The sequence below is a fragment of the Pipistrellus hanaki genome, assembly GCF_964339955.1.
Source record: "Pipistrellus hanaki genome assembly, chromosome: 12".
Lineage (NCBI taxonomy): Eukaryota > Metazoa > Chordata > Mammalia > Chiroptera > Vespertilionidae > Pipistrellus > Pipistrellus hanaki.
Window position 1 is genome coordinate 20343288 of NC_140514.1, and position 14237 is coordinate 20357524.

The following is a 14237-nucleotide window of genomic DNA, read 5'->3' on the forward strand; positions in this document are numbered from 1 at the left end:
CGTATCTTAATAGACAAGTTCTGTAATTGCTGACAAAAACAAAAGTTTCAATTTCTATCATTCCCACCAGATGGCAGTCTTGGACACATCCATCTGTTAAACCTGCTGAGAGCTCTGAGGACAAGAAAGGCAGAGTGGCTGGCAGACCTTCCAAAAGTACAAGGACAAAAAGTTTTTTCATAAACCTGAAAGTGAACTCAACATTATGTAAATTACTGCTTTTAACCATTACTCTTATAACCCACTAATGGGGGCAATGAAGATACTGTCATTGGGCCCTTAAATATCATATTTTTCTCTGCCCATGGAATAAACACCTGTGGCTTCTTGGCAGTATTTCTGGTTTTATTCTAGGGATGCTCATAGCTAAAGGCAGGCTTTAATCTGACATTATTGCTTCTCTTCTCCAAAAAGCACCATTTAAATGAGAAGTTACAGGATTTCTAAATGTGTATCTTAGGACTAGTTTTTAATGATTCCTGGGTGTCTTCTGAAATGAAGAACAGAGTTTATAAAATTAATATAAAGGGAAGGTTCATAGCTGGTTTATTCTACATGACTACAAATCTTAATACCCCCTTAAATTTAGACACCTTTTGGCTTAATTTAGATGACTTTGAAGACTTATGTTGAGGATTAGAGAAGGTAGTGAATTTATGGTCAGGTAAGGATTTTCAAATATTTTCTCATCTACTTTTCCCAGTCACCAAAAAATAGTTCTTTTGGGTAATAATATATCACAGGTATGCTTTTTTTTTTTTTTTTTTTTTTACAATTCTAATTGTCTATTTACTTTTATAAAATCAGGGAGTAGTAAGTTGCACAGTAATTGTATATTCCCTTTCTGAGATTATATTTTTAATCTGAGATTGAAAGGTGCAAGAAAGTATGGTAAGAAAAAGAAACACATATTTAGTGCTTGAACACAAAGATATGCCAACATAAATTCATGGTTTTCCAAATAAAATTTATATAAATATTCTGGGAGGTAATATAACAAAAAAAAATTAAATTACAGTTGACCCCTTTTAATTTTATTGAGGTGACATTGGTTAGTAAAATTTTATAGATTTCAAGTACACAACTCTATAATGCATTATCTGTCTATTGCATTGTGTTTGCCCTCCAAAGCCAAGTCTCCTTCCCATTACCATATTTTTTACCCCCTCTACCCTGTGTTACCACCTCCCCTCTTCCTCTCTCCCCTTCTAGTAACCACCAAACTGTTGTCTAGGTCTTGAGTTTTTGTCTTGTTTGTTTACTTGTTGCTTTCAGTTTTTATCCTACATATAGTTGAAATGATATGGTTCCTGACTTTTTCTGTTAGCCATTTCACTTAGCATGATATTCTCAAAGTCCATTCATATTGTCAAAAATGTATTATTTCATCTTTTCTTATGGCTGAGTAGTATCCCATTGTACCACATCTTCTTTATCCAATCTACCAAAAACACTTTGTTTCCATGCCTTAGAAGTAGATAATTCCGTTTAGGAAAAACCATGGAAAAGTTTCCTTTCATTTTTCCATCTCTGGATAATTCTACGATGTGGTTTTGTAGAATAGCCAGTTTCTTTAGTGTGTTTCATTGATTTACTCATGCTTTATGTAATCTCTGAGAATGAGTATTGAAATAGACTTACAGGACTCTCGGCTCTGTAGTACTGGTGCCTAAAGATTGCTTGTAGTTCTAAGGCATCTTTAAGGCAGAATTGGAATTGATTAGACTTAGATTCATGCCACACATTTCCAGAAAGTTAGATGTAACCTAAATTGTATCAATAAAACAATAAGTTAAATGCACTTGAAAGGTGAGCTATGTAAAATTATCTTTGAAAAGGAAGGAATTCCTTTCTAATAACTCATTTGTATTATCTTTATATGTATAACTAGAGGCCTGGTGCACGAAATTTGTGCACGGAGGCAGAGGGGCTCAGCCCAGCCTGAACCCTCTCCATTCTGGGACTCCTCGAGGAATGTCTAACTGTCCTCTCACAGTCCAGGACTGCTGGCCCCCAATTGCTCACCTGCCTGCCTTCCTAATTGCCCCTAAGCACTTCTGCCTGCCAGCCTGATCACCCCCTAACCACTCCCATGCCAGCCTGATTAATGTCTAACTGCTCCCCTGCCAGCCTGTTTGCCCCCAACTTTCCTCCTCTGCCGGCCTGGTCTCCCCTGACTGTCCTCCCCTTCAGGCTTGATTGCCCCCAACTGCCCTTCCTTGCAGGCCTGGTCCCTCCCGACTTCCCTTCCTTGCTCGCCATCTTGTGGTGGCCATCTTGTGTCCACATGGGGCAGCCATCTTTGACCACATGGCCATCTTGTGTGTTAGAGTGATGGCCAATTTGCATATTACTTTTTTATTAGAAAGGATAGAGGCCTGGTGTACAGGTTTGGGGCCTGCTGGTTTGATCCTGTCTTGGATCAGGGTGGGGGTTCCTTTGGGGCATGAAGCAGCCTGAGCGAAGGGCCTGTGGTGGTTTGCAGGCCAGCCATGCCCCCTGGCAACCCAAGCAGAGGACCTGGTATCTGGGATACCTTCTATTATTGAAACTTGGTAGCCTTGAGTGGAGTCCAGGGCCGACCAGGGTGTGCAGAAAGCTTGGCTTCCTACGTTGCCGGAGAAACCGAAGCCTCTTGTTCGCCCTGTGGATGCAGCCATTTTTTTTTTTTTTTTGAGGGGGGATTTATTTATCTTCTATAATTGAAACTCTGTAGCCTTGAGTGGAATCCATGGCTGGCCAGGGTGTTCGGAAAGCTTGGCTTCCTCCATTGCCAGAGAAACCCAAGCCTCCTGCTCGCTCCATGGCCGCTGCCATCTTGGTTGGGTTAATTTGCATACTCCTGATTGGCTGGTGGGCATGGCTTGTTGGTGTAGAAAAGGTGAGGTCAATTTGCATATTACTCTTTTAGTAGATAGTATTTTTAAAGACTTTTGGCTTTTTTGTGTGTGTGCGACACCCATGAATCTGGCAGATAAGAAAGTGTAACTACCACAGTTACACTATTAGTGTAACTACCACACTATCCTAGTGAAATGTCTTTCAACATAAAAAATGTACACATCGAGCCCTCGCCAGTTTTGCTCAGAGGATAGGGTGTCAGCCTGTGGACCAAAGGGTCCTGGGTTTGATTCTGGTCAAGGGCATGTACCGGGGTTTCAGCTCCTCCCAGGTCCAGGCACTGGTTGGGGCTCATGCAGGAGGCAACCAATCAATATGTTCTTCTCACATTGATGTTTCTCTCTGTCTTTCCCTCCCTACTCTCCCTAAAAATCAATGGAAAAATAGCCTCGGGTAAGAATTAACAACAAAAAAAAAGTAAATGTACACATCGATGCTGATTGCTCTAACACTGGAGTGGGACAGAATAATGAATAAGCTACATTTCCTGGTCTGATTACATATTAAAAAAAAAAAAAAAAAAAAAAAAAAAAAAGACAAAAACACCACACAATTCAATTGTATCTCAAGAAAATTGCAGGTGCGGGGAGCAACACACAAATGTTAATATGTCCTTTTGAGAGAGAAAAGGAACGGAATTGAATGGTGATGGTTTTAACATCATACATTTAGCCACAGTTGTTATAGGATGACTTCCAGCATCTCTCTTTTTTATCCCCAGTTACTTCACTTGTCATATATTGTGGCTTCTATTGTCTTTACCACCCAAGACCCTCTTCTCCAGAGACTCTAGTTTTCTATATATTTCTTAAGGTATACAACCCAGAAGTGAACATTTATAGTAGTAGCAGAACTGTCATGTTCTTTGTTCTAGCTAATACTGTTCTATTTAACACCTAAATATTGGGCTAGCTAATGTGATACCACATGGTACTGTTGGAGTCCTTAGAGTTATTTTTGCTACTGTTAAGCATTCTTTCCCTGTTTTTACTGCTGTGGTCAGTATTTTGTGTGTGTGTGTTTTTTTTTTGTTTTTTTTTGTTTTTTTTGGTTTTCATTTTTTAGGCCTATTTGGCAAGACCTTTATTTATTCTTACTAAGTTCTCTTATGTTAGATTCATTAAACTTTTGAGGTGTTTTGGGATCCATCTTAGTTATATTTGCTTTACTTAAAAGTTTCAAATCACTCCAGTTTGACATGTAAACCTTCTATATTGAATGAAAGAAGTCTGAGGGTAGTAGCCTGTAGTAGGCCTCAGAAACTTGTCTTCAGTATGATGCAGACAGACTGATGCATTAATCAACACCCATTAGGTAATAATTTGAGTGCTTTACTGACCAGCCCATATTTCTCACAGGTTATCTGTCAGGGAATCATAGGATTTTAATATAATTTCTTGCTGAAGACCTACATTTCCCAAATATTAGCGAATAACTGCTTCCAAAAGTTCATGAAGTCAAGTCAAACCTACTGAATGATGTTCTCTTTCCTAAAGACTTAAATATATTATCATTATAATAAGATCTATTCTAGGGCCTTCCTCGAATTAGTATCAAGTTGTCACCATCTTTTATCTCTTCCAAAGACTGGAATGACAGTTCCCTTTCTGATGTTGAGGCTGATAACCCTCTGTAACTTCTGTAAAACTTGGACTGGGCCACCCAGAGATAATCTTAGGTTTGTTTTCCATCAGTATAAAATAGGAAATAAAGTTCTTATTGGCCCTATCACTTGTGCATAAGTCAATTTATTTGGAGCTTTTTTTTTTTTTTTTTTTTTTTTTTTTTTTCACCCTAGTCCTGTGAGTACTTGCAAATTTCTGATGATTGTTTTTCTTATGGTATTTCTTGCATTACTTATGCATTTTTGAAATTCTAAATTTGTTACAGTTCTTCCTGTAAAAACTGGTGGCTTCTTTTGTTTTGTTGTTGCTGCTCTTTTTAGGTGCATCTCCCTATTTTATCATATACATATGTGACTCCCCACTTAAAATTATTTTATAAAATAATCCCTGTGGCCGAAACCGGTTTGGCTCAGTGGTAGAGCGTCGGCCTGCGGACTGAAAGGTCCCGGGTTCGATTCCGGTCAAGGGCACGTACATTGGCTGCGGGCACATCCCCAGTGGGGGGTGTTGCAGGAGGCGGCTGGTCGATGTTTCTCTCTCATCGACGTTTCTGGCTCTCTACCTCTCTCCCTTCCTCTCTGTAAAAAATCAATAAAATATATTTTTAAAAAATAATCCCTGTGTATTAAAAAAAAAAAAAAGTTGAACTACAACTTGGGCCCTGGCTGGTGTTGCTAAGTGGTTAGAGCATCAGCTTGTGCACCAAAGGGTGGTGGGTTCAATTCCCAGTCAAGGGTATGTACCTGGATTCCAGGTTCAATCCCTGCATTGGTCGGGGCATGTCTGGGAAGTGACCAATCAATGTCTCTCACATTGATGTTTCTCTCCTCTCTCTCTTCCCCTCCCCTTTTCCTTTCCACTCTCCTTGCAAATTAATGGAAAAAAATATCCTCTGGTGAGGATTAACAAAACCAAACCAAAAAACACTACAAGTTGGCCACAGCCTGAGCCACGTGCAGCATGTGTCTATTTTATTATATGGACGGAGCAGAACATTGCCCCATGCAGAAGGATGCTATTCACATCACAGGCAATGGGGACTTCCCTGTCACAACTTTCCAGGAAAGTGTTCTTACTAAAAAAATAAGCATAAGTATATATTGCAACAAATATCTGACAGGCTGTAGAAGTGACATGACTCAAGAAAGGAATTCTTTGGAGGAGTTTTTAAAATGTATCAGAGATGCCAAATTGGCTGGCACCAGCCCCAGAGACCTGCATTTGCTCTGGGAAAGGAGGGAATGTAGCTCCTCTCTGACATTCTCCCTGCCTGTATTATCTATCGTGTCCCTTAAGCCATGGGGAAAGGTGGCCCTGGAGGATTGTGACAGGGAAATCACGCCACAGGTAGGTCCTCATCGAGGACCAATCAGCTTTGGCTTCTAACCTTGAATTCAGACTTCCTGCAAGGCCTCTCAGTGACACACTATGGGTGCCCTTTTCTCTCTCAATTTCTCCACTTCCTGAATTAACAGGGCTCAAAGGAAAGCAAGAAAGAAAGAATGGAAAGGAAGAGAAGGCCCCAGATGTAGAGAGCTTTGTAAGTTTCTGAAGATACGTGTATTATATGTGTATAGACATAGATTTATTTGTGCACATTTTTGTATGTATGCTATACTTCAATAAAATTTTATTTTAAAAAATAGCTGGTGTAGTAAACTTCATGTATTTTTATATTCATTTGCAGTTATCATCTGTTCGTATAAGAGAGAATCATTGATTGGCTGCCTCCTGCATGCCCCCTACTGGAAATCAAGACTGCAACATGTTCATGTGCCCTGACAAGGAATCGAACCATGGCATCCTGGTTCATGGGTCAAGGCTCAACCACTGGGCCACACCAGCTGGGCATAAGCAGCATTTTAACTGGGGTAAACTAGACTACTGTAGCAAACAGAACCACACCTGGAATGATTCTAACAATAGAAGTTTATTTCTTGCTCATGTATAGACCAGGATGGATGTTCTAGGTAAGCCTGCTTCTCTATTCCATGTGGTGATTCAGGTCTGAGACTTCTCATCTTGTGGCTATATCATCATCCAGGGCCCTATGCTATCTAAGCAGCAGAACTGGAAAGCAAGCAAAGAAAAATATTCCTGCTTTTTAAAATTCTCACTAAATTTAGGGGAATGAAATAGTACCAGGCATATTCTCTTACCACAATGGAATTAACCCAGAAATCAATAGCAGAAAAATAAAAACACAAACAATTCATGTGCCAAATAATAAATTGCAAGACAAATTAGAAAATACCTTAAACAGAAGGGAAATGAAACACAATATACCAAAAATTTTAGGCTGCAGCTAAGGCAGTACCTATAGGTAAATTTATAGCTTTAAACACTTGTTTGAAGAAAGGTCTCAATAGAATTTAATTTTTCTATTTATAAAGCTGCAGTAATTAAGATAGTGTGCTTTTGGTGCCCAGTTTTATACATATCAATTGAACACGGTAGAGGGTCCAGAAACAGTCTTTGTAAGTATATAACACTTATGTAGCCACTTATTTTTTCACAAGGTTGACACTATTTAATGGGAGAAAGGAAAGTATTTTCAGCAAATGGTTCTGGTACAAATGCATAGCTATATGCAAGAGGAAAAAAAAAATCAATCCTAACCTTATTCCACACAAAGTGTAACCTGAAATGAACCAGACTTTAAGAGCTAAAACTAAAATTTCTAGATAAAATATTGGAGGAAATCTTTGTGATCCTGGGTTAGGCAAAGCTCATATAAGGCTTAAAAACTATTCAAGAGACACTGTTAAGAAAATGAATAGGCAAAACATCTGATAAAGAAAAGCAAGCAAAGAAAAAGGACTTGTGTTCATAACAGATACATTTTAAAAGGGAGTAAAATAGTGAAAAATTGAATGAGCATTTCACCAAGGAAGATATACAAATGGCAAAGAAACACCAATGCTCAGTTACTAGTTATTAAGGAAATGCAAATTGTAATACCACTACAACTCGTTAGAATGACTAAAGTTAAGAAACTGGCTGCCAATTATGAGCAATAACAAGGAGTAAGTAGGACATTCTTGTTTAATTACATTTTATTTATTGAAGTTGATCTCCACGGTCCTTTCCTCATCAAGATTCTGAATGTTGCCCTGACTGGTTTGGCTCAGTGTATAGAGCATCGGTCTGCAGACTAAAGGGTCCCAGGTTCGATTCCGGTCAAGGGCATGTACCTTGGTTGAGCGCACATCCCCAGTAGGGGTTGTGCAGGAGGCAGCTGATCGATGTTTCTCTCTCATCAATATTTCTAACTCTCCCTCTCCCTCTCTGTAAAAAAATCAATCAAATATATATTTTAAAAAGATTCTAAATGTTAACTATAGGCAGAGATCTGGCATTGTGATAATTGTAATACCACTACAATTCTCAGTCATCTAGGATGGGAAGACCAAAGAAAATTATATTTTCAAATAACAGTCATTATAAGGATGAATATGCACATGACTAACACAGGAGTTCTGGATCAGTGTCCACTGGGATGATTATATTGGTGGGGGCAGGGGATGGTCGATGGAGCAGAGCCTGGCAGGGGGCCAAGAACAAGTGTCCAGAACAGGTGTTCAGAGTCAGTGCCAAGGGAACGATGAGCATCAGTGGTTGATGGATCAGAGGGCCTGATCTGGAGATAAGAGAGAGAAGGTCAGAAGGGTGATATGGACATGGACTGCAGCTTGGGCTTCTAGGCTGCAGTATCTGGACTTGTTTCCTGTGAGAAGCCCTGACAGCTTCAGAGTTGTGGTATGAGTATTTTGAGAGGATTATGTAGTGTAAGTGGACTTTTTTAAGAGACACATTCACAGTGGCTTTTTGTATTTGCCTAGATGTGGATAAAGGAATTTCCTTAGAGTACAAAACGTGTTCCAGAGAGCCTGACCCAGTGCCCAAAGCCATGCTGACTATCTTCTGGCTTTGAGTTAAGGCATCCATTAGCAGTCAGGGGTATTCTAGGGTAAGGAGGGGGAGATTCCAGGGTAACACGGTGGGAGGAACCGTTTGTAGGTGGTGGACAGGTTCAGTAATTTGATTGTGGTGATGGTTTCATGGGTGTATACACAATGTAAAACCTACTAATTGTATACTTTAAATGAGTGTCGTTTAGTGTATGTCAACTATCCCTCAATAAAACTGTTTTGTAAAAGCCAAAACCAGAAAGTAACCCAATCATTAATTACTTAATTTTACGACAGGATTGTTGTTGATAGAGCGGCTGCCCTAGCTGAGCTCCATGGATCCTGCCTCCTCATGCACCTGTGGCCACTTGGCTGGCTGCCTGGGACTGGCTCGCTCGTCGGGAAGACCCTGGAAGGGGAGAGACCGCACTGCTTCACACAACTCCTCCCTCTTCCCCCCAGCCCTGCAGCGGGCTTGCCTGGGCATAACCTCATGGTAATGGCAGGGTCCACAAAAGGAGCAGAAGTGCACAGGCTCTTTTTAAAGTTCCTTCTGTATCAAGTTTGTTATTGTTCCATTGGCCAACTCAAGCCACCTGGCCAAGCCTAGACACCGTGTTTAGGTACTAAGAAATTTGGGGCAAAATGCATAAATACAGGGATTTCATTAATTGGTCTATCAATGCAATTAACCTATCATGTACCTTAGTGATTTTTTTTATTTGGATTTATTCCATCAAGGAAGTACTTTTATTTATTCCATCAAGGAAGTACAACGATGATTTCTTAGATATAATTTGCCATCTTTTAAAATCTCATACTGGATGTAATTTAGCTATTGATTTTATATGTTTGCATTAATTATATGTGAGGGATAATAAGGTTTTGTTGTGGTATTTATCACATTGTCATGTTCTGTTAAGATTTCTTTTGCTATTTTTGTTATACTAGAGGCCTGGTGCACAAAATTTGTGCATGGGTAGGGTCCCTAGGCCTGGCCAACGATCAGGGCCAATCAGGTTCTCCACCTCCTTCTTCCCTCACTCCGTCAGTGCCCCACTGCCACTGCTGGTCGCCCGCCATGTTCCGCACTGCTCCCTGGTGGTCAGTACATGCCATAGTGAGAGATCGAACTCTCATTCTCTGGTCAAACTCCCAAGGAGACATTTTGCATTATATATATATATATATATATATATATATATATATATATATATAGATGTGGGTATAAAAATGTTTCGAAATAGTTTAACTTCCAGCAAAAATAAGTTTAAATATCCTCCCTTGATTTCAATGGTTGAATACATTGACCTTCCCTCTCTAGCTAGCTGGGATAAAACTATTTTTTTCCCCCTTGTAATTAGAACTGTTTTTAAAAAACATTTTACTCTGGACTATATAATATTAACCCTGGAAGCAAATTAAATTTTTCAGCTGAGGGATCAGAGGCTTAGTTCAAGCTGCAAAGTTCATCTAAGATCAAGCAGAGAGCAAGTGGAGGAGGCAGGCTTGAAACTTCCTCTGACTTAAAATTTGATTCACTAACCTATATCAAGGTAAGGACATTTGGCTACGTGATACAAATCTATGTTTTTGTGTAGAATGTACTTCCCACTTTTCGCTTCTCCACTTTCTCCTCCCCACTCTTCACGTATTCTACCCTCCTCCTCCTCCTTCTTCCTTTTAGTCATTTAATAACACACCAGGCACTGAACTAGATTCTGGGAATTTACAGACGACACTGTAGAATATCCTGCCCTTAGTTTATAGAAGCTGTAAATAGGTGAGTGGAATATGGAAAATCCTCCTGTTTCACATATTTACAAACCAGAGATGTTACATGCCAGTTTGGTGGGTTTGCTGATGAATGTGGGAAATCTTTATGATATGTTGGTTTTAAAATTCTTTTTTTTTTTTCATTGATTTCTACTTTGTTGTTGTTGTTGTTATTGTTAATCCTCACCAGAGGTTATTTTTCCCATTGCTTTTTCAGAGAGAGTGGAGGCGGGAGGGGAGGGTAAGAGGCAAGGGCAGAGAGAGGGAGAGAAACATCAATGTGAGAGATACATCAACTGGTTGCCTCTCACACACACCCTGATTGGGGGCAGGGAGCAAACCCACAAACCAGGCATGTGCCCTTGACCAGGAATGGAGCCTGTAAACCTTTGGTACTTGGGCCAATGCTCCAACCACTGAGCAACCCTGGGCAAGGCTGATTGCTGCTAATTTTTTTTTGTGTGTGTTTGTTTCACTTTTTTGTGCTTGTTTATTTGCAGGATGTTTCTGGATTCTGTGGTATTCCTTATTGTTTTGTCATTTGTTCCTTAGGTGGTTCATTCTTTGCTTTATTATCATGATAGTGCAGCCTTCTTATTTGAGATTTGAATTAACTGAACAAGTTTATCTTTACTATCTCAGATTCCTTGTTCTGATTATCCAAGCTAGTTCTTTAAAAAAAAATTAATCTGAGAAAGAGAGAGAGAGAGAGACAGAGAGAGAGAGACAGAGAGAGAGAGAGAGAAGAGAGAGATATCAATGCAAGAGAGAGACATCACACATTTGCCTCCTGATAAGAGCCCCAAACAGGGCCAGGGATCAAATCTGCAATCCTTCTGTGGTTGGGCTGATGGACACTCTAGCCACTTATTAATACCAGCCAGAGCTGCCATTTGTAATTTTACTAATAATATAAAATTTTATATCCTATATAATAAAAACCCAGTGACCAAACAGCGCAGGACGACCGGTCAACCAGTCACTATGACATGTACTGACCACCAGGGGCAGACTGGTGGTCAATGCAGGAGTCCCCTGGTGGTTAGTGTGTTCCCACAATGGGAGTACCACTCGGCTGACCAGGATGAGTAGCTGCTCCAGCTGTGGGAGCAGCCACTCAGAGGCCAGGTCCACAACTGCTTGGTTGACTGGGATGAGCAGCATTCCAACAGCGGGCGGATCCCTACAGGCCACGCCTTCTGTCAGTGCATGAATCCCCTGCACCAGGCCTCTAGTATTCATATAATGTCTAATAATATATATACACAAACTTTTAATGTTAAAGACATACGTTTTTGGGGATTATTTATTACCCATATATTTCCAATTTGTCATACGCTCTTCAATTAGTATGCTTTGTGTCATAATAAGTTGAAAAATTTTACTAAATCTATTAGAAAAACAAAATTCAACTGAGTAATTTGAAGATCTAATTGGCTTTATTATTAAGGGATTAATGAATCAGGCAACATCCCATCTGGCAACTAGAAGGTTCGCTCCAATGGGCTGTACAAAATGGGATGGTTTTGCCTGGCTGTGTGACTCACTGGTTAAGCATCAACCCCTGAACCAGGAGGTTATGGTTTGATTCCTGGTCAAGGTACATACACAGGTTTGGGGTTCAATCCTGGTTGGGGCGAGTGGGGAGAAGCAAACAGTGGATAGATATCTCTGTCTTTCTCTCTCTCTCTCTTTCCCTTGTCTCACTCTCCCTTCTTCTCTCTAAAATCAATGAAAAAATAAAAATAAGGATAACTTGACCAAAATCAAATAGTTCTTTCCCTCTGTACCAATACTGTTTATACATCACTCCATAAGGAACATTAGTACTAGAAATTAGGAATGTAACTTTCATCATTAAAAATAATTTTATCTGATCAAATGATTCATAGGGCTGATTGTCTTGATTAAACTGAAACCTCGAATCATCCATCACATTCTTTTAAGATATGCAGAGTCAATGACATTTCCTCAGGATTGTGTATTTTTTCTTGTCAATGATTAAACAACTCTTTGGTGCTTGTGTTATGAACTGTTTACTGCCCGGGTCGCTGTGGCTCTGTGGCTGAGCGTGGACCCATGAACCAGGAGGTCATGGTTCGACTTCTGGTCAGGGCACAGGCCCTGGTTGCAGGTGTGCTGATTGAAGATTCTCTCTCATCATTGATGTTTCTATCTCCCTCTCCCTCTCCATTCCTCTCTCTGAAGTAAAAACATACTTAAAACAACAACAACAAAACAAAACTGCTTACCTAAAGCACTTGAACTTGCAATATGTAGAATCCTCCTCCACCCCACCCCCGCCTCCCTTCAGAAGGTGATTCCCAGAATGAGCGGTGATTTCCTTTTCTGAAAAAAGGAAACAAGATCGAACGTAACTGGGTTGAACTGTTTATAGCTATTTATGGGTATTTGTACGATTAGCTTGAACTGAGGTAAAATAAAATTAGTATCAGTAACAAAGAGGTGTTGTCTCTGTCTCTAGGATTTGTAGGACCAGAGCTTCAAAAAAAGAAAAGACAGAAAAGCCTTGTAAAATTCAGTATTCGTTTCTTTTTTTCATACCTAGCTAAAAAGGAGAAAAAAAAAATCTAAAGCTTTTTCACTGTGGTAAAATATACACGAAATGAGTCACTTTAACCATTTAAAAATGTAAAATTGAGTGGCATTGAGTCCATTGGCATTGTTGTGCCACCATCACCTTTCTCCACCTCCAGTAACTGCCCTCCTACTCTGCCTCAATAAATCAGTCTCAGTACCTCATATAAGTGGGATCATACAATATCTGCCCTTTTGTGTCTGGCTTATGTCACATCGTTTTCAAGATCCCTTCGTGTTGTAGCATGTGTCTGACACTTCCTTTGTTTTTAAGGCTGAATAATACTCCATGTGTGCTCATGTCACACTTTGTTTAGTAATATTCACCCACTGATGGACCCTTGGCTTCTTTCTACCATGAAACTATTGTGAGTAGTGCTGCGATGAACATTGGTATACAGTCAAGTAATATATATATTTTAAAATATATTTTATTGATTTTTTACAGAGAGGAAGGGAGAGGGATAGTTAGAAACATCAGTGAGAGAGAAACATAGACCAGCTGCCTCTTGCACACCGTCTACTGAGGATGTGCCCGTAACCAAGGTATATGCCCTTGACCGGAATCAAACCTGGGACCCTTCAGAACGCAGGCTGACGCTCTATCCACTGAGCCAAACCTGTTTTGGCTCAAGTAACATCCTAAATCGCAATGGAATCCCACCACGTTTCCCTCTTCCCCCTCCTCCATGCCCCTGTCCCAGTCCGGGTCTCAGCCCCTCAGGGTAGGGACCGAAGGGACATCAGCCCCACAGGTGTAAAGAGGACTTTTTATAACACCCTTTATCTTTACCCTTTTTTCCCCCGGGCTGGACTTTGTCTGCCAGGCTTATTTATAAACCACACAAGCTCATTAACATGACCCAGCATTTCAGGAATCCACCTTTGTTACTGCAGGAAGGCGCTTCCCGGGGAGAAGGCAGGGAGACATGGCTGAGAAGAAAAGCAAGAGGGACTCTATTGGGATGGATGAGAAGGGATGCCGAACCAACAATGGGTTTGTCCAAAACGAAGACATCCTGGAAAAGGACCCGGATCCAGGCAGCCCCACGGACGGCCCGCAGCCCTGCTCCGTAGGCATCCTTGGCCCCGGGGAGCTGGACTTCAAGGACATCCGGCCCTACGCGGGGATGCCCAAGGAGGTGCTGTTCCACTTCTCGGGCCAGGCCCGGTACCGGGTGCCCCGCGAGCTGCTCTTCTGGCTCACCGTGGCTGCCGTGCTGGTGCTCACGGCCGGCACCATAGCCATGATCGCCGTCTCTCCCAAGTGCCTCGACTGGTGGCAGGCCGGACCCATGTACCAGATCTACCCCAGATCCTTCAAGGACAGCGACCAGGATGGGAACGGAGATCTTAAAGGTGCCTGGGGGAGAAAGTGTCGGGTGGGGGCCAGGATGGGGTGGGTTTGTGCCATTCTCTGTCCTTG

General features: G+C 40.9%; 2 protein-coding genes across 2 annotated transcripts in view; both read left to right on the forward strand.

Annotated features, from left to right (window-relative positions):
• Positions 1 to 4918, forward strand: part of PPM1B (protein phosphatase, Mg2+/Mn2+ dependent 1B) — a 71283-nt gene extending 66365 nt beyond the window's left edge. The window contains exon 7 of the mRNA XM_084901530.1: positions 71 to 4918. The gene's annotated coding sequence lies outside the window, so the exon portion shown is untranslated. The remainder of the gene's footprint in view (positions 1 to 70) is intronic.
• A 228-nt stretch (positions 4919 to 5146) lies between these two features.
• SLC3A1 (solute carrier family 3 member 1) overlaps positions 5147 to 14237 on the forward strand; it is a 35119-nt gene continuing 26028 nt past the window's right edge. Inside the window, exons 1-3 of the mRNA XM_084901517.1 lie at positions 5147 to 6066; positions 8735 to 8933; positions 13709 to 14170. Of these exons, the coding sequence (XP_084757643.1) occupies positions 13741 to 14170 (430 nt within the window). The 5' untranslated portion in view covers positions 5147 to 6066; positions 8735 to 8933; positions 13709 to 13740. The remainder of the gene's footprint in view (positions 6067 to 8734; positions 8934 to 13708; positions 14171 to 14237) is intronic.